At 40.1% G+C, this 21,285-nt stretch overlaps 1 protein-coding gene across 2 annotated transcripts; it reads right to left on the bottom strand.

Moving 5' to 3' along the window:
* Positions 1 to 2,156: 2,156 nt before the first annotated feature.
* nmu (neuromedin U) lies at positions 2,157 to 15,619 on the bottom strand. 2 transcript variants are annotated; one of them, XM_072696167.1, is made up of 9 exons: positions 15,396 to 15,619; positions 10,918 to 10,973; positions 10,423 to 10,470; positions 10,168 to 10,227; positions 9,487 to 9,516; positions 9,197 to 9,247; positions 7,235 to 7,309; positions 2,479 to 2,532; positions 2,157 to 2,364 (listed from the first exon to the last, which is right to left on the bottom strand). In XM_072696167.1, the coding sequence occupies exons 1-9, from the start codon at positions 15,577 to 15,579 to the stop codon at positions 2,329 to 2,331; spliced, it is 594 nt and encodes a 197-aa protein (XP_072552268.1). In that variant the 5' UTR covers positions 15,580 to 15,619; the 3' UTR covers positions 2,157 to 2,328. The 2 variants fall into 2 exon arrangements, with proteins under 2 accessions (XP_072552268.1, XP_072552276.1); XM_072696175.1 differs by lacking the exon at positions 7,235 to 7,309.
* Between the last annotated feature and the right edge of the window lie 5,666 nt (positions 15,620 to 21,285).

The following is a 21,285-nucleotide window of genomic DNA, read 5'->3' as shown; positions in this document are numbered from 1 at the left end:
TTTACATGCGTGTCTGATCCGGATAGTATCTGGATCTAATTCTGGATCTAACCAGATTCTGTTTACACCTGTCATTAAAATGCATCTGTGACCAGACCAAAACTGTCCTTCTCCGGGAAACTGTGAACAGTTATAGGGGACGTGAGCATGGCGAGGCTGATAGAAGGAGGGACTGTCTGACTAAATCCAATCACAGAAACCGCATTTCCGTTTACACTTGCATTGAATGTGGACGAGAGCCGTCTCTGACCACCTCCGAATGTGGTTTAAGTGATCCGATCATAATCCGATCACAATGTGTCTTGGGGGTGTTAGCATCTGGCCTTTCATGCGGACAGGTGAAATCCGATCTGCATGTTAATGCCAGGTGTAAACAGACTCTAAGCTTCCAGAATTTGCTGCCATCATTCAATCCATTCTTCTCTCTGCCAGTGAAATGTTCCTTGTGCCACTTTCTAGTTTGGAACACGTATACCTTATATATCATAGCCATACATACCATGGCTCATTATAGCCATTATAGCCACGGGACTTGCTTCCTAAATGCACCAGCTCTTTGCTATCACTTTTAGCCTTCTCCTGCTTTGTGAACATTATTTATTTATTTATTATTCTATATGTTCAGAGGTCTAGGCAGCTGATTAGAAGAGCCCATGGTTGCTGAATGTTGGGGCAAGGTTTGAGGAGTCAGAGTATTTATACAGCTTTACAATTCACCTCTCTCACAAGCTCACAAAGGCCTGAGACCTTGGTAAAAGTAATCAGAGAGCTCAGATCTCTTGGGGTGCCCTTTTTCCGGAACGGTATGGGAAATTATTACCAACATGCCACACATTTGTAGGACACTGTACAAAGCTCTGTCTGAAGCACTGTTTAATGTTGCATTGTGTGTCAACTGTGATTACGGGCTTATCACAGTAGGATATGCAAACAGACCTCCGACAGATTAAGTCTAATAGGGAGAATTCTTGCCACTGCTGAACTAAATTATTATTTTTTTCACGATATAGCCCCTTACAAATGAGTCTGTGTGTGTGTGTGTGTGTGTGTGTGTGTGTGAATGTCATGGCTGGTGCCAGACCACATGTTTTACGCTCTGCTACTTTTTCGCACTCCAGGGTTCATTGACATCTCCATCTCTTCACACTCCCATGGAGGTCTCTGTTCTGTTTCACCATCACACACACACACACCACCTAACACGACTGCTACTACGCTAATGTCTTGTGAGTTCTGCCAGGCCTTCTGGGTCTTTCTTACAACTCTGGACCTAGTGAAGAGTAAAAAGCCTTTGTTTATGCAGCACATGCACTCGCCTGTCTCTGACCCGTGTACTATGTGCCACATTTCGGAAAAGACGTGTTTAAAAATCATGACATTTTCATATTTAGCTTGCCTCACTGTGCATTCAAAAGGAAACCAGGGCACAAATATACACAATGTGACCCCTTCTATTAAATGCATTCAGCTACTTTAAGGTGCACCCATTTCTGACACGGATGTGCAAAAGTACAGATACAGCTTAGCTAGTCCTTGTGGAGAAGTACTGACAATAGAACAGAATAGGACTCTGAAGCAGATAAACACAAACCTATTGCCACCATGTCTAATGTCAAGTGTGGGCTAGAGGGGTATAAAGCCCCCCAGTATTGAGCTAAGGAGCAATGGAGCTGTGTTCTCTGGAATGATTAATGGTGCTCCATCCAATATGAGTTGGGGATGAGGTGGGGTGGTGATCATCCAACATCAGTCAATCAAATCATCACAGCAATGCCCATCCAAAATCTAGTAAAACTAGCCCTCTTTCCTATACAGTACTAACAGTCACTTCAAAAAAAGGGATAGACTCTTTTGTAATACCCTTAATTTATGAAGAGACAATGAATGAGCAAGTGTCCCAATACTTTTGTCCATGTAGTGTACACCACAGGCCCCCACATGAATAAAAGAACACACGGATAGAGAGAGACTTCACAAATGTTCACTAATTTAGGAACGTCAGGCTGTCAGTGAAAACCTCACAAGCTTTTTTGACGAAGAGATATGAAGGCTCTGTCACCAGTCGCTCGAAATCACACCACAACGATGAGAACATTTCAGAATGCTTTTAATTCAAAAGACACAACATGGTTACACAACCAGGACCTTTGGGTCAAAAAAAAAGACTTTATTTAGATTCTCTATGTACATTCAACATCACTATACACCATAGACAGACAGTTAGCAGGTGCTCCAGATGAATAGGTGTGGTGTCCAGGGTCGTCTGGCTTTCATTTGGGTTTAAACAGCAGCTCCACGAGACAAAGACTGTGTGGAGACGCAGACATTTTACACGTATTCTGTCGACCGTCTTCCGTTTCGCGGCTAGAAAGAGGAAGAACATCATTCTCATCAGCATTAAAGATTAGCATATGGCTTAAATGACATGGCAAAATCAGAGATGTACTGTTAAACATGAGTTCAGATGCCATTCCTTACCCGATATAAGAAGTATCCTCTACTCTGGATGGCGCCTGGGCCTTGCAGGTCCTCCTGAACAGAGAGAATGCTTTCTTTTTAGACACACTCCTATAGCACAGTCTTTAAATGACATGTATGACAAGTAGCCAGTTCTCACTGATAGTCTGAAACATTAGATCATTTAGTGCTATTACCAGAAGTAAGAAAAAGTCCAATATCCATGTTCTTTTAATTAAAAAACATACACCCATGGCCAACACATAATTTCAGAATTCTCATATGAACATATAGTCCTATGCCAAAAACTGGGGGTCCCAGTCAAATAGGTTTTCTTAGAAAATATGTTGAAACAAAGGACATGTTTCTGCATTTTAATGCACAGTTATTTACACTGTTGCTACTGTTTGTGGCATTTGGAGTTGTGATATTGTGTGTTATTCATTTAAAATGCTATTTATGGTCAATTTGTTTTTTGACATGGGATTTTTGCCAAAATTTTGTAAATGTTGTCCAACTTAGAAACAGTCCTCACAATGCAGTGTAAAAAATGTATTTTTCATAAAACAAATGTTATTTATGAAAAAGTAGCTTTATACAATGTTTAAAAAAACATTGTATAAAACCTGGTAAATGTAGACATTAACAATCCAACTGTTATTTTAGGTTTTATGCCAATAATTAGAATTTGTTTTTTTTATACATAAAATTACTATATTATTTGTATGGTATTTTCTTTCTTAAATTGCAGAATGAATGAATGTAAAATTAAAACAATTACTCTATATAAGTGTAATTAAACATGCAGCTAATTATATTACATTTTATGTGCATGATGCTGTTTTTCTGTGTAACTTCACTGTAAAAAAAAACCCCAAAAACAAACAAAAAAACATGCTGCCAATCAATTAATTCAAATTCAGTGGAAAAACAATACATTTACAGACATTTCTATTCACGGTTTAACAGATAAACACCATTAACATACAGATTCTTTCTGAATTGCTGCAAGTCATTTGACCATTTTGCTTAAAAAAACTGTGAAGAGTCTCTTCAACATGTTTACTAGAGCATGTTTACTCATTTCGTTCTGTAGAACTGTATCAACATGCAGTCGTATGCAAATGTTTGAGCATCCTGGTCAAATGCCATGTTTTGTTGATTTTCTAAGTAAATATACAGGTCCTCCACAAGTATAAAATATGTCAAAATAAAAAGTACCAAACCCTTTCATTCTCTCTTCTTAAGCAAATAAACTACATTAAATCATGCATTACATTGTGAAGAAGTGTGTTCTTTATAGAGGATGTTATTTACACTTAGAAATTCCAAAAAAACATTCAATTTGACCAGGGGTTCCCAATCTGTCTGCTTGTAAAGGTTTTCAGTCATCCAGGTCATTGACATTTCTAGTGCGCCTCGTACAAAGTGACTGAATTTGTGGTATAATCTTGAAAATCACTCATCCAATGTGCAGTAGAAACATTCCTCACACTAGCAAAGCAATGTCTTATATTGGAGGCCTGGGTTTCACTTGGTGTTTTTTCAGTTTTGCGTGGTTGACGATGAGGTAGTAACTAAGTAGTGCAGTTTAGTGCAGATAATTTTAGTCGATAATTACTGGCCAAATGGAAAAGGACAGCTAATGCGGCTAATTTCGAGAAGCGTGCATTTGGGAAGGGATGCACTCAGGAAGCAAGGAACACAAGTGCACTCCCACCCCCAAACACATTCGCACACAGATGCAGTTACTCATAAGAACAAACCAAAAAAGCGCATCTAAACCGGTTTAGACATACAAAAAGTAAAGTGTACAAATCCTTCTGAAGCTTCGGAACAGAGGGAATTTGAGGAAAAACTAATATGCTGATGTGATGCAGAAGACATCCTGCATACATCCACAACAACATCAGTCCCCCAATAATCCCCTAAACACATACAATAATCATATGCAGGCTGAATTAAAGAAACACCTCATGAGCGGAAAAGGGGCCTCAGAAGGGAGATATAATTGAATGAATGGCTGTGACATTATAGAGCAGTGAATCACAACACAACATATTAAAGAAGGGCGCAATTTCTATCCCACCAGAACCGCATAACTGGTTGTTCACACCATCACCAGTTCCCCAACTGCAATGCCAGAGAGACCTCTGAGAGCTCTCAAAACAATGGCACAACAACACATTACGTGATCATGCACTACTGTTCAGAAGATTGGAATCATGTTATCAAACCAAGTGTGTCAAAGAGTAGAACCGCTTTCAATACCCTAGCGGATGCACTATTGCTGTAAAATGAGATGAGTGAAGAACTATTTTTTAAAACAGTTTTTTAAACTGTAACGGTTCTATAACAATCATAAATAATTCATTGTTGTATATAATGTATAAAATATTAAAGTATATAAATACTTAGATATTTATTATTATTATTATTATTTATATTATTACAGATTAAATCGATCCATAATTAGGATAAGAACTTTTTAATAACCTATATTTTTAAGACTAGCATCAAATTGCCAACAAGTGATATCTAATGCAACACCATTGTTTGAATATCGAAGTCTGGGAACAACCAGCAAAACCTAAACATTTGAAATTCATGTTAAGCATCAAACTCAGCCCTAGCCTCATTAGTCAATTATGTGTATATATATATAACAAACCCAGCTATAGTATTTTTAGTTATCGACACTCATTTCGTGTTCAAAACACCATATAGATATTAAATTGTGAACCCAGATTCATTTATTGTGGGCTGAATGTACTGTTACACCCCTAAAAATGAAAAGCACCAAGAATGAGGACTGCAACAATAACAAAATAACATCCAGAGTACCTCATATTGAAGAAGGGAAAGGTTAATTAGAATTAATTATATATATTTTTTTCTTTGGAACTTCTTTTGTTGTTCCCCAAAATGCTTGAATTATTGAATTTCAGTTATGTGCTATATAAGCTAATGTATATAAAATATCAAAATGAATATAACTTTCAGGTGGTAGTGTTCCACCAAGAGCTCTTATAGCAAAACAGGACCTGTTCATTCACCCAACATCTATGTGACAGTGGAACATCACCAACCCATGTTACAGATGCTATCACCGCACCAGATGTGACGAAAGCAGAAAACATCATCAATCCCTAGTCGCATTAATGTAACATCTGAGCATCAGTAGGAACAACGCAATTACACAAGTCTATCTCTCAGATGTAATTGTGTGGAGTGAAGGATGAAGAGAGATGGGTGGTCATTTCAAAGGCAATAGACAGAGAGGCCTATGACAGCTCTGTCTGCCTGATCTACTGAACGGGCTACAGCCAGAGACTGAGTGAAACATTTCAGAAAGCAGCTATGACTGGTTTCTGGCGCTGCTCGGTTTCACGTGCAATCGTAAAAACCTTTAAAAAAGCGAAATCTCTACCACAAGCTCATAGAGCTTAGCCAGGAGAACCATGCTAAGATACACTACGGGCCAGATAAACGAACTGCCAAGATTTACTGTGATGTTAAAAGTTAGTGGCAAATGGGGTCCACTGGCGTGGTTTTTTTTTTTTGGTTGTTAACTGGATCCCAACTGGATGAACCTGACAGTAAAAAGCTGATATGAATTTTTCTTACCTCTAAGAAATAATGCCCATACAGTCAGATGAGTGACCAAAATATTTACATTACATATTTAGGATCTGTTTGGATTGAGCAGAATAGCAAACATAACAACTACTGCTGAGATGAGACTCGAGCATATCCAGATTCATATGTGTTTTATAAACACTGTCCTATATGCCCAATAGTTTGTAGACTAATGCTTGTTTAACGTTTCTTCTTAAATCAAGGGTAATTTGTGCTGCAAGGGTAATCCCTGTGCTGCAGTAACAGCCTCTACTCTTTTGTGAAACAACAGCCAAAACCCAGCCAAGTACAACCAAAATACCAGTAATAACTGCTGTGTAACAAGCGAATTTGCACATTTCGTTCCACACAGCGATCGGATTTCACTCTGACTAACCGGAGAGGAATTTGACTGCCCTGGGTAAATGCATGTGGCTAAAAACTTTTCAGGATACAATCCAGATACTAGTCTAATAAAGTGACCAGGTGCACATGGGGTCTAACTCATCCCAGGGGTACTGGAACATACTCTACCTGACACTTGGTATTCGGCATAGTGATCTTAGGCCAGGAGTGTCCAAGTTTATCTGCAGTTTTCTGATCAATTGTTTGAGTAAACCAGAGGAATCAGGTGCGCTCCTGCTTAGGAATGAAAACCTGTAGCCCTACAGCAGCCTTCTGCGTATAAGATTGGAGAGCTCTGGCCCAACGTCACCATGCCTCATGCCAAGCATTATCTAAAGGGGTGTAACTAAAATTATGTGTGACTCCCATTCTATCGGCAGTGCTTCTCTATGGGGATTATACCAGCTGTGTGTGAAACTGAACACCTCTGTTAATAATGGGTGGACCTTAAAGTAACTCAGGTAGAAGAAGCATCTATAGATACTTCTGGACATATAGTGCATATGTCTATGAGGGTTTTCAGCCACTGAAATGTTGCGTTAGCGGGTAACATGAGCATCGATCTTGAGTCGTGAGATGTCACATTGAAGCATCAGTAGGAACAACACAATTACATCTATCTCAGAGATATAATTGTGTGTAGTGGACAATGACGAGAGATTGCTGATCTCTTCCACAGGAAGAAGAGATGTAAGCACTTTGCTTTATCTTCAGTACAGGGTATATGAGGAGGAAGCATGCAGAGGATACATACATGTGACTCCACTCTTCTGCGTCTTCTACTATGGAGCTTGGGTATGAGCTGCAGGAGAGGGTGGAACACAGTGGACTAACATATACACACACACACACACACACACACACGTACACAGATACACATACATAGACATACATACATACATACACAGAAGAACACACAGAGAAAGATGAAAACCATGAACAACTGCCCTGAAAATCTGAGGGCACAGATCGCAGAGAGGACACCACATGTGCTGGCCACCAGTCACAAACTCAATCACACTCATCTACATGTACACACGCGCACACACACACACACACATGCATACACATAAATGTGTCCTCAGTGCGGCTCAGTGTTCATATTGCACGCAGAGTGCAGCAATGCTCAATACTAAGACAGAAGGAGTCAAGCAGGCCATGCAGAAAAGCAGAATCTCTGGGCCAGCACCACAAACGAAGTGTGTCCCTCTTAGGCAGGGATGGGCAGTTCTGATCCTCTGAGTTTTGTGTTTTTCTTGCTCAAGCACACCTGGTTCAACTGACCTGTTAAATGCCAGATTTAGTAGGTCTGTTAGAGCAGAAAACCCATTGTCCACCTCTGCTCTGAGGCATGAGAATAGGTGCATTCACATAGAGACCTGGGCAGAGGGGAAACTGTATCACTGTCACACTACGAAGAAGGCTTGGGTTTATTCATATGTAACAGAAAGCTGTCGTGTACCTTAGCTGTGCTCTGTTGTAATTTTTTTGTCAAATTGTGCATTTTGTCCACAATTTTCTCCCCAATGTGATTCCCAATTCCCAGCAAGTAGCAAGGCCCTGCCCTGCTGCATGATGCCATTAATGCTGGTAGGGTGATGGATAGCATGTGTTTCCTCTGAGTAATATGAGGCCAGCCAACCACACCTGCAGCTAATGCAACAGCTGAATGCGCTTGGAGGAGAGCACTAACTGTCAGTTCTGTTATGTCAGGTGGCATTGCAATCAATCTCACAATTGATGGGGCCAATTCTTAGACAGTTGTGCCAGTATGCAGTGTTGTAAACAGGGTTGAGTATTACAAAGGTAACTATACTATACTAAAGATACAACTTGTTCTCACTGTTTAGGAATGTTATGGTTGGTACACAAGATTGATATATTGAAATATCTGAGAACACAAGAGCATTGTTTCCCAACTCTGGTCTTAGAGGCACCCTGCCCTGCATATTTTAGTGCTTCCAATGCTTCTGATTCAACTAATTAGCCCATCAACAAGCCCTTTCAGAGTTGCTGGAGGTGTGTTAAACAGGAGAAATCGACTAAAATGTGCAAGGCAGGGTGCGTCCAGAACCAGTATATATGAGTATACACTACTATAACATAATTTGTACTTTAAAAGGCCTCCCCCTCATAATGAAACCTAAATTGTTACAGAAGTAAAGAGCAAGTTCTTTACCAATCCAAGGCTACGCGGTTCAAATTAAGTAGTTGTACAGCTGATTTACTAATTAAAATTCATTGGCAAATCTCTTCCAGTAGAGAAAGTTTTCAAGAAAATTACAGCACTTAGAAAGACAGCCTATGATGGACAATTAAACGAACAATAGACGTTTTTATAAATTGGCCCAATTTTATCTTTTGGATGCTTCATTTCGACAGCATTTGTATTCTGACACATCTTGGCAGGCCAGGTGACGAGCAGCAAGATACACAAATGAACTCAGGCGCTCCATGCAAGTAGTGAAAAGCACACAGTGAAGACAGCCCCACAAAGTGGAAGTCACAGACCGTACAGAGAAGGAGAGAGGAAGAAAGTGATGTTCATTGTTTTGAGGGTGTGCTTGCGCTTGTGTCCGTTGCTCTCCACATCCTTACAGAGACCAAAATGCAGCCGGAATGCGTGAGCCAACACTGTGCCACTTTGCAGAATGAGATAAGCAGCAGGTGCCACAGAGAAATTGAGCAGACAGAATGAGAACCTCCAACAACCTACCGTCCCATCAGTCACTCCAGCGCCATTCGGCTTAGTGTAATGAAATAAAAACTACATACAAAAACACAGTAACGTAGACACATACAGGAGTGTTCACGGCACACACCAACGACACAAAAGACGTACACACATAAAAATACAAGAACAGGAAAGTAACAGATAACAGGTACAGTTACACAAACACGTGATTACAGAAGCACACAGGAATAGAAAAAAGGGCGGGTGTTACGATGCTGTTGAACTGTAACTGGACTAGAATTTGATTACAGTGTATGCGGATGAGGACTTACTCTTTTCCTGGGCTCTCGAGCTGACAACTCCTGTGTGGAGAAAGATGCAATCAAGCATTACAAACATTACATCTATTTACTTATATTTATGTTACAGTATATGCTATCATGGCCGCTTTGATGGAAACACTTAAATTTGTGGCTCCACTTGCTGGCATACAGTTAGAGATTGTAGCTTGTCCATTTCCACTCATAATCTGTGTTAGCCATCCCTTAGCCCTTCATCAGTGGTCCGTTTATGGCCACAGTGCTGCTCTCAGCTGGATATTTTTGGGTGGGGAACCACTTTCGACTTAGCAGTGACACTGACATGTGTGAAAACCAAGGGTGTAACTTCAAGGGCACTTCAGGGGATCAAACTAGCCTTCTCCAACCTTCAGGCCACAACTGTCCCACAGAAGACTACACTGTTTTATTACCAAATAATTATCAAAATTGTTAGGCTGTATCCCACCCCATTCCCCTGGAAATTAAGCATATGGTTAAAAACCCCTGCACAATTTGTCACTGCTGTGCTACAAATGAAACCTCCACCAATCAAATATTATCTGAATGACACCAGATGAACTGGCCAGTGAGTAGAAGCACAGGGTAGGTGTTTCCACAAAGTAGTCAGTAAGTGTTGTATTTAGGTTAATGCACAGCTAGTTAACAGCGCAGTATGAAGCATTAACCATTTACCTGAGACTTTTGCAGCACCTCCAGCATCAGGCCGCAGAAGTCCCGCAGTACGTCAGATGTCTAAAAGGGAGATGTGGGGCAGGTTACAGACAGTTTAATTGCACGCTCTGCAACCAAATGGCTTGAGTCAGGGCTAAATACTATGGAAATTGCACAAAAACGTTTTTCAAAGACCAGTGGCCGACTCTGGAGTCAAACCTGATTTTATCAGAAGCATTAAGGGACAGTGCTTTGCATAAAGACAGCTTTACTCACCCTGAAGGGTCGTTCTGCAGAAAGGTAGGACGAGCACGCATTATCTATCTGCGGGAGAGGGCACAGGAGAAACACGGGTGAACTGACTACAAAGTTTTGTCAAAGTGTCACACAGGAATATTCAAAGCTGAGCCGTTTCTAGGCACCTGTGATATGGAAATGCTCTGGCTACGTTTGAAGGGCATTTGACCGAGATCCATTCACTTAAATGTTGTTAAAAGCCCACAGGCCATAAACACTGAACTGTCTTCACAATCAGTATGAAATTGCCTGAGCAATTCCATACGGTTACTCAAATTCAACCTGTAGAGTAGAGGATTACTTGTTACATGACTAATAAGATGCATTTTCTCTGGTGCTGCAGGTGAGCAGATATAATGGGTTACCGCCAGTAATGATGGTTGAGTCTGTTGTTTAAAAATGGATATTTATGAGGAAGACATAAGATGGATTAGAGAAAGAATTAAAGGGTGTGTGTGTGTGGGTGATACATACCTGGTTTAGCAGCTGGTCATGCTGTATTGTAGATGGATTCAGGAACGCTGGAGCACCTTTAAACACATATGGTTCTGATGTTAACATATGTATATGAAAAGTCGAATTGCAAAACTTTGCCTATCCTACAAGAGTAAAACAGTGATTGTTCTACAATGGCAGAGTTAAAAAAAAAAAGACTTTTTCAATCAACTCGATCTAATGTACATATATATTAGTCATGCTGTGCAGTTCAGAATGTATTGCACCACAAACTAGCAGTACTGAGTCTACCAAGGTGAAGCGCCTCACAAAAGCGTCTCTTGTTAGATCCTCACTCAGGATGCTTTGAACCTATCCTTTCCACCTGTCCAGTCCGGCTTGCTTGCTGAACATGGTATTTTGGTGACCGTTGCCCTTTTTACACTGATGCAAGATCAATTCTGCTGTTTGGTTTAATGGGTACAATTAGGCTGCCGGTGGAACAGGCTCAGACATCAGAGTGTAAAAGGATCATTTCTTCCAGAAACTCTGATGAGAACAATTCAAGTGAAGCGTTCAGAGTTTCAGAACTCAGAGTTTTCAAGACTTCATTTGTGTGTCCGTGTTTTACACAGCAGGCAGAGGTGTTGTGGTAGAGACTTTGGTATGAGTCAGTTAAGGTATACAGCTCTGAAATCACCCTGACGGAGTCCATTTGGTTGATATGGAGAGCCACTGATGATTTCATCAATGGATATCCATGAGCACTTCTCAGGCCACGTCTAATTAATTCACTGCTACTCAATGCATGACAAGTAATGAATGAAAGAAGGAATAAAACAAACAAATGAACATCTAATGTGAAATTGCATTTCAGTGACTACAGACTTGAATGGTTGGACTAGCTGAAGTCAAAAACAGCTGCAGCAGACTAACTTTCAGACTTTTAATGCTTTAAAGATTGCCTGACGTGGCTAAATTAAATTAAATCAAGTTAAATGGAGCATTTTCTGACTAGATCTTGAAAGAGATCGCTCCTTACAAGAACAACCCAATTGCAATTTGAGTGGACCAAAGTCTTAATGAATAGAAATGAGGTAGATGATCTAAGCTACAAGCTACAAGGCTTATTACACACCGAGGTGCATTATTCAGTAACTACAGGGCTGATAGGCTCTTCTTTGGGAAAAACAGTTTGTAATAACACTTTCTGCCTGTCGGCGGGATGTCCACAGGCTTGTAAGAGGTTAAAACAGCTCTATTTTTAAAGACAGAATTGTGTAGTAACTAACACACAAACAGGCTAATTAATGTCAGCTCTCTGGATCATCTGGAGAGGGGGCACAGTGTTAATAAGGGTGTGGCAATTTACCGGTTTAAACTGACAATGACGAAGCGACTGTACTGCAAAATTGGTAGATTTGGAACAATTAGAGAAGACAAGCTGCTGTAATAGTGATTGATGCCCTACACTACAAATCCATCTGGAGCTTTCTACTCTTTACTACATGTTTAGTTGGGTGCTGCTGATGCTTCAGCTTGTTTCTACACTCTGCTCAGTAAATGAGTGAGAACCTTTGGAGCTGCTTGCGACGACTGTCCAAAATGTACATGTGCAGTGTTGAATGACATGCTACAGTTTTGATTGTTGTATGAGCGTAACAGAATACTGATATATCAGAGTATATAAGATTATATTTTGCAATACTGTAACAATTCTTTAAAATACAGTATCGGTTTATTATTATGGTTATTATAAATAAAAGTTTACATGCATTACAAGATTGACGGAAGAAAAAATACTCATTTTATACCTATGATGTGTTTTTTTACTATGTAATTTTTAAAAATGGCAAGATATTGTCTAGCTTGCAATATCACAATATTTTGCAATATATTAGAGTGAGCTGTGTCTTATATGCATCCACCTAATTATGCTGAATCCACAACAATTCACTGCTCAAACTTCATTCACTCTATTCATCCACTCCATCACCACAGGGACTGCTATATGCTTTAACTCTTTTAAAGTTTCCTCATATTCTCACATCTCTTTCACAAGCTTGGCTTTTATGGACCAAAAGGGGTTCTTCTATTGAATCACTTAAAGGCCCCTCTGTAGCACCTGCATTTTTAGTAGTGTATCAAATATTTGACCCTGTTTACAGGACAGAACAGGATGAACACATGCACACATATCCTTTAAGTGGACAGGCGGTAGGATTAGCTTTGCAATGGGACAATTTGCTGCTTCACAAAATAAAACCCTGGTTGAAGACTTATGTTTTATGTATTATGTTGAAATCTCTTCAGTTTTTGGCGTGAGGACAATTGAGTGTCCTTAAACAGCAGCACTCTAGCTGGACATAAAGAACAATGTCCCACTAATTCACTACTCAGACTGCCTAAGAACACTCAATACTGTCTTCAATTCAATTCAACTGAACTTTATTATCATTATACAAATACAGGCTTGCACAGTACAACCACTGTTAGGCTATGTCTCTGGTGCAGAATAGGTGGGACATTATACAATTGTGGTTCTAGCTTACTGTAAGATTGTTTGTGCACTATTAAATCATTTTCTTTAGTTTCTAATTGTCAAATAATTTGTTTAATTCTTGTTAATTGGTGGTTTGGTGTCTTTTATCAATCATTTCAAATCACACCAGAGGAGGACTGATGAGTCTTGGATCCTCCCAAGGTTTCTCAGAGCTTTCTCCAGCTCTGAGGGAGATTTTCCTCGCCACTGTCGCCTCTGGCTTGCTCACCGGGGGTCTTAGGTTTTTGAGTCCCCTGTCCTATTACTAATTCCTGTTAAGCTTCTGTGTGACAATGGCAGTTGTAAAAAGCGATAACCAAATAAATGTGATCTGGAACCTTTCTTACTGACTTTTTACACATTTCTTCCTGATCTTGTCTTTTTTAATGATAATGTTCAGGAGGTTAAAATTAGATTCAGGCAACATTTATAGCACTTATAGCTCAAATTTTGTTGAGGCCATGCTTTCAGTGACTTCCCTCAATTTTAAAAGTTTTGGATTTCACCAGTGATGTTTCCAACTGATGTCTCTCAAATGTATTTTTACTCGTTACCAAGATTTTTAATTTGTACTCAGACGGAATTATTTGCTTGTTTAATTTTTAACATGTTTCCAGTGACTTCTGTAGTACTGAAAATGGGCTATTTCACTTTTTTTTGGTGCTAAATAGAGCCATTTTCAAAAGGTTATTCCGAGAATTGTCTATAGCAGGTTTTCCATGTATATGAAGATTGTATGGTCTGTCTGCTTCTATTCAGAACCGCGGCAGAGGTTCCCTAAAGCAACACTGAAGAACTCTTTTTTTTTATCTATATCTATAAGCATATCTACATATTATAATTTGTTTAGGTTTTATATTTCAGCTCAGACTAAATTCTTAAGATCCAAAAGTTTTTTTCATGTTTCCAGTGACTCTTCTCCAGTGTAAACTGGAGGTTTTAAAGGGTAATACTACTTGAATGATTAAAACATCTACATACGTTTTCTTATTTGGTTGGTGTGGCGCAACAGATAACACCACTACCTGCCAGTGAGCTACCACACCATGTGGGAGACTGGGGTTCGATTCCCAGTCTGGGTGACTATGCTGCGCTACACCAATAAGAGTCCTTGGGCAAGACTCCTAGCACTACATTGGCCCACATATGTAATACCAGTAACCATGTAAGTCGCTCTGGATAAGAGCGTCAGCTAAATGCCGTAAATGTACATGTTAATGTTATGTCCTGGTTTAGGATGACCCCCTCCACTGTAAAGACATTGTCCAGGTGGTTTAGAGATTTGTTATAGTGCAATCAGGTGACATTAGTAGCATTTTCCTCACTTTACATCTCACGTTTTCCTATGTCTTTGCCATGCTTGTAGCACTGATTTTATTGAGGCCATGCTTTCAGTGACTTCCCTCAATCTTATTTGCTGGAAGGATTTCAATTTGGACTCACTTCTGAATTCTTACCTGTTATGCTATGTTTGCAACTGGTGTCTCTCGACTGTACTTTTACTGCTACTTTTTACTCAGAAGTTAGTTCTTAGACTGAACTATTTGCTTTTATTCGTATTGAACGTCTTGTTTTCTGTTGAATTTGTAAGATGTGTTCAGTGACTTCTCGAGGACACTGTTTCAGTTCTGTCTGGAGGTTTAGCTAGCTAGCTAGCTACCATTTAGGCTCAGGCTAAATTTGACACGTTTTAAAGCACAGTACTGTCTGAATTATATGAAGTTGTAGCTATTACGTTCCCTCATTTTCACTTTACCAGGTTTTCAGGAAAGTCGGTTGGTTCAGAGGTCTTAAAGCTGGACTCAGGCTTCATTATTAGACTCAAAAAAGCGTCTGGCCAGATTCACTTGGAATCACTTTTCCATGTTTTCAGTCAGACCAGCTCAGCGCTGTGAACTTTACGAGCCCACAAACAAGTAAGCCCGTGTGAAAAAATGGAAGATAAGGAGAAGGAGGTGAAGGATGAGAAACTTACTTGTGCAGACGGGCGCAGCTGAGAGCAGGAGCACTGCGAGCGTGAGGCTCGCGCTGTGGACGAGGGAAAGCGCGCTGCTGCTGGACGCGCTCGCGCTACTTCTGTAGTTCGGACTCGCGCCGCTTCTGTAGTTCAGGCTGCTGCTGCTGCGGTTGGCTCGCTCCGGGCACCGGCTGCTCATCATGTCGCTAAGTGTGGCGCGCGCGCACGTCCCGCTCTGTCGCTCGCCCTGCTCTTGGACGCTGGTGCCGCGCGGCGGAGGGGATTTGAAGGCTCGCGCGCGGTCACGAGAAGCGCGTCACGAGCATCAGCGGCGCCCTTCAGGAGCACGCGTGTGCGCGCCGTGCAGGTGTGATGTCACGCTGGGGTTATTTCCTAAAGGTTCATTCACGACTGGTCTTACACTGCGTCCAAAGGCACAACGTGGATTGTGCGTGTTTTACAAGTTACTAAAATTGGGAAATCCCACGCACAAGTGCAGGAAGCCACCTGTGAATAGCACATGTGAATGGCCAAAATAACAGAAACGAAATGAAGCCCATAAAGCTCTATTGAATGTATTTTTTCTGGCCGAAATACGTTATATGGACAAAAGTTTTGGGACACCTACACAATGCAGCTACATGAGCATGCAATTCTAAATCCATAGGCATTAATATGAAGTCGGTCCTCCTTTGCAGCTGTAACAGCAGGTTTGGGAGGTGCTGTGGTTCCTAAACTCTTCCACTTTCCAATAATACCACTCACAGTTGAGGGTGGAATATCTAGGAGTATAGGTAGGAATTACAGTAGGAATTCAGTGAGCACTTTAGAATCACCCATTATTTCACTGATGTGTGTTAAAAGTAGGTGCCTGATTTCATACACCTGTGGCAATGGGACTGTTTAGTGATTAAGGGGTGTGTTCCAAGACCTTTGTCCATATAGTGTAGCTGTTACTCTAAAAAAATGAGTACATGATGACCAGCTTTTCAAAAGACAAAGTTATTGTATTATTTTTTATTATTATTGTTCCTATCTAGGAATTGTTTCCAAAATGCACCAGGCTGGTTTAGATGTTCCTTTGAAAAACTTTTCTTATGATGACTATGAATCTTCATTGTAGGTTGTATTTGTGCAGGTATCGCTGCACAGTAGAACAGTGCACCACCACTCCAGGTTCTGCTAAATCTTTCCTGGAGGTCTTTTGCCATCAAATGGGGTTTTGATTTCTAGAAATTCTACAATCAGTTCACTTTGAACGCTTTCTTGGTCTTCCAGACCTCAACTTGACCTCCACCTTCACCGTTCCTGTTAACTGCCATTTCTTAATCACATCTACCTGAACACGCTGTGCTATCTTCTTATGACCTTCTCCTGCTTTGTGGGCATCAACATGTTTTAATGTGCAGAGAGCTAGGCAGCTGCTTAGAGGAGCCCATGGCTGCTGATTGTCGAGTCAATGCTTGAGGAATCAAGAAAAAAAATTAAAGCATTGATATTCGCATCAGCTGCCCTTTTCTAATGATGATTGTGAACAAGCTGTAGCCCCAACAACCCAAGAACCCAATTAAACCAATTCATATTACATAAATAAATAAATATATTTGCATGGTGCGCCTTTCCTTTTTTTCACTCATAAATTTTACAAAAAATTTGCTTAAAATGTTGAACAGTGTTTAATGTTTAGCGTCTTTGTTTTTTAGCGTGATTTTGATCGGGGTACCCAAACCTTTGCATGCCACTGAATAAACTGCTCAGGGCTGGGTTTCCCAAACGCATCGTAACACAAAGATTATTGTTAAAAGGTAGAGTGAGCATCAGTGGCTTGCTTTCATAAGCCCTAGTGCAAGAAAGAAAGAGTGAGTGCCCACATGGGAAGAAATAACAATGTAATTTGCTTCTTTATTTGCTCTTCTTACATACCAGTAAAAAGTCGATGCCCCTGAGGCATTCCACTCCAGCCGCTAGTATCTAACATGAACCTAAAAGTAGTGTGTGTGTGTAGTGTAGCTCTTTGTGATATGCTGACTGAACCTTACTGGTGAGGAATGTTGTTACGAGCCTGGATCTTTCTGTGAGTTCTGTTTGTACAACTGTGTCCAGTATCTGTATCTGGAGGCCAGTAATGAGTTTAGTTTTTGTGACAGAGGGATCTTCTGTCACCACGAGCTCCAAAGCCATTGATTATTCATGAAAGCAACCCCACTGGCTTTCAGCCACTTTGATGAGAACCCATGGGGATAATGCTGGAGACTTTCCTGTGCTTCTGAAAAATCTTCCAAAACCATTCACTGCAAAAAAAAACATCTCCTGCATACTAAATCACTAAGTTGCTTCCCTCTAGATGGCGCTATGGAGTACCTCTGAACAAAAAGGCTACTAAATGAATCAACAACTTGCCTTCATTTGGATTCAGTGTGGCTCAGTTTGGAGTCAGTGTGATGTGAATAGGCTATATGGGGTGGAGTGAAGTGGGTGGTGTAGTGTAGTGGATAACAACACAACCCTCCCCATGGCAGACTGGGGTTTGACATCCTGGCCAGAGAAGCACTTCACACTACATCAACAGGAGTCCCAGCAAGACTCCTAATGATACACTGACCTTCCTGTGTAACATTTTTCAAATGTGACTTAACCTGGGTGCTGTTTTGTGTGTGTATACCGCAAATGTGAAGTCTGACTGTTGCATTATTTTTTTGTGTGTGTGTTATTGTGATTACTGCATTATTTATTTGCTCTAGTGTGGTGTTGCTCTATGCTGCACCCGGGTCCTGAAGTAATGATATTTAGTTCCACTGTTTACTTGTATTTGGTTGAAATGACGCATAAAGCTACTTGCCCATGACCCTGACCAAGAATAAATTCCCTGCCATGGCTGGACAATGCAGTTATATTCTACTGTATATTCTATTGTATTCTGCTCTACATTCTTAGTAAAAACATGATGAGATACACAAGAATCTAATAAAGCGTGGATCGTTAGTCCGGGTGCCTTACTTCCGACTGCGTGATGATCTCAGCTACCTCTGTGGCCCTCGCACGTCATGAACACACCCCCATTTCCAGCTGTATGGCTTCTGGTGGTTTGCTTAAGCAGGGTCATTGGTCTTTCTTAACGGGCCAGCACCAGATCACTCTCCAGAGAAGATGCAAAAGAATATGAGCTGGGCAAATTAAATTAAATCATATTTAACAACACTCAGAACATATAAGACATCCCCATGAAGCACTTCATTCTTTTTTTTATTGTTGCTAGGAGTTTGCTGAGTGTTTCGGATTTCAAATGCGTCTTATAACATTTCCTGCTACTAGGAAGTCATCTAGGTTGAGCCAGCTCTCAGTGATAACGTGTTTCATAAAGCCATCAATGAAGAGATAAAAGAAAACAAACAAGGAAATAAATCATTTCTGCTCTAACAAAACATGTTAAACATGTAAACAGGCATTTATTATCTAATCGAATGATACAGTCTGGTCCACCAAAAGTAATTGGACATTCAGTTTCATGGCCAGGCATGACCTATTCCCTCATTATTTCATGACAAATTAAGGAGATAAAAGGTTTGGAATTACGTAGCCATTCAAAAAGCTTACTATTTGGTCCAAAGTGGAGTTGGTGCAAGCGAAGGAGATTGATTAGGCAAAGAAATATATGAGATAACAGAAATGTTAGGAGTGGCCAAGTTAGCAAAAAGACCACCACCAAAACCTAGAAGACCACAGAAGACAGCTAAAGGAGATAATCTAAGTGAAATCTTAACCAACCATGTGTATCCAGTCTACAATCAAGCCTACAATCACCTCCATACATTTGTATGCAGATGGTATACATCAAGATGCAAACCTTTGATAATACTCAAAACGGAAAGTCCAGATTAGACAGATGGGCAAATACAGCTGTACTTTAATGATCATGTGGTTGTAGACTGAAGTAGCAGAATGAATTTTAATGTGTTTAGAGCTATACGTTCTGCTCATATTCCATCAACTGCTATAAAATCCAATTTCATCAATAAATAGTCAAGTCAGGTCAAATTTATTTGTATAGCGCTTTTTACAACTGTTGTTGTCACAAAGCAGCTTTACATAATTAGTCATTAGTAGAAGACAGAAAAAAAAGAAATGACGTAAGAAGACATGAAGGATCCAAGACCCCCAGTGAGCAAGACAATGGCAACAGTGGCAAGGAAAAACTCCCTCAGAGCTGGAGGAAGAAACCTTGGGAGGAACCAAGATTCACAAGGGGGACCCGACCCATCCTCCTCTAATAAAATTTAATATATAATTATATATCTAATATAAATTATTGATAAAAGTTACCAAACAATCTATACTGTTGAACTGCACTGATCATAATCATAATATATTAGGGTATTGTGTATAGGGTGTAGGGTAATGCTATACCTGCTTTGACGAATGTCATCAATTCTTATAGATTCAGGCTAATTATACTAATCCTTAATCCTATACATTCTTAAGGTAATGTTATACATTCTTAGTCTAATGCTATAAAATATAAATACAATGCTATAAATTACCGGTTTAATGCTACAAATATCAAGTAAAAAAAAACATTCTCAGTATTTGCTATGATCTCTTAGTCTAATACCATACATTCTCAGTCTTTTGCTGTAATTTCTAAGTCTAATGCTATGCATTCTCAACCCTGTGCTATAACCTATAAATTAGACTAAATTAAATACTGTATTATATTCAATTATATTATAAGCTATATTACATACTACATTATTTAAGACTATAAATTCTCAGCATTTTACTTAGCCTAATGCTATACATTCTTAGTCTAATGCAGTCCATTTTTAGGGTAATATAAATTCTTAGTCTAACGTTAAAATTATTCTCGCAAAATATCTAAAAAGGGGAATTGTGAGATGGGCGATTTACCCTCCCATAACCCCCCTAAAATGATCTTGCATAAAATCAGAAAGTTAAAGAAAGAAAGTCCTGGTTTTAACTGAAATTACCAGTGTTAAGAGCTACAACTGCAAATGTTCAAACCTAAAGCATAGCTACCAAAAACACATCTGTTCATCTGTTCTCAGTGTGTAATGACATTATTACATAATTCAATAACACACATAAGAGCTTGGGTCAGCGGTCCCACAGACACACACACTCCAGCCAGTCGAGTGCTTAGCATCAAATTAGACCCTGTGTTCTCAAGACTGAACTTCATACAATGGTGAAACCCTGTGTTTGTTCGGTCAGGCGATGCTCACTGGCCGACGGCAGAACAAATCAGTAGCACTGGGGCTCTCTGATGTTGCATCTGCAGCGTGTGCTTGCTGAATCTGAACATGCGTCATTTACCGTTCATAATGCAGAAATGGGTTCCAGATCCAACACACGGTACGGTTTCTGCACAGGGCTTTGAACATTTAGCCAGAGGTGTCTCCTGCAAAGCTGTGCTAAATGCAGTATATGTCTCGGGCTGCATCAGGAGAGGATGGGATTGCCAATGTAAAGATGAGGACACTGATGTGACATCCAGTGTTCCAGTGATGTGATGGTAAGTCAGACCAATCCAACATTTACAGTATAAAACATGAAAAATCAAATGTGAGATCAGCATGCCACTGATGGCTGAACTACAGGTCATACTCAAAAATAACGGTCCTTCAAATGGTCATTTGAGCAACACCATAGAAGGGCCACTTTGGGTTCATAGAGAATTGATGGTCCCATGTGTGAAAGCTGAGAACCTTTTAAAGATATTGTTCCGTAACCAGTGTCAAAGTTCTTAACTCTCACATCTCCACTACAAACATGGTTCTTTATGCAACCAAAAGTGGTTCCTCTCTGGCATGGTTCAAAGAACCTTCACTTTTAAGAGTGCAGGGTTTCTTTGACTGCTCTTCTGCCAAAGAATTGTCAGAGTTTGGAAAGA

Source organism: Salminus brasiliensis, chromosome 1 (genome assembly GCF_030463535.1).
Source record: "Salminus brasiliensis chromosome 1, fSalBra1.hap2, whole genome shotgun sequence".
Classification (NCBI taxonomy): domain Eukaryota; kingdom Metazoa; phylum Chordata; class Actinopteri; order Characiformes; family Bryconidae; genus Salminus; species Salminus brasiliensis.
Note: the sequence above shows the minus strand (reverse complement) of the source record. Positions and strands in the feature narration are given on the sequence as shown.

Excerpts from the sequence above, each read along its gene's own strand:
- nmu (XM_072696167.1), bottom strand. The coding sequence starts at position 15,579 with ATGATGAGCAGCCGGTGCCCGGAGCGAGCCAACCGCAGCAGCAGCAGC. Across the intron at positions 10,471-10,917 it reads ATGACCAGCTGCTAAACCAG|ATAGATAATGCGTGCTCGTC; the intron begins GTATGTATCACC and ends CCTCTCCCGCAG. Across the intron at positions 9,248-9,486 it reads CTCGAGAGCCCAGGAAAAGA|TTTTTATTTCATTACACTAA; the intron begins GTAAGTCCTCAT and ends TTTTGTATGTAG.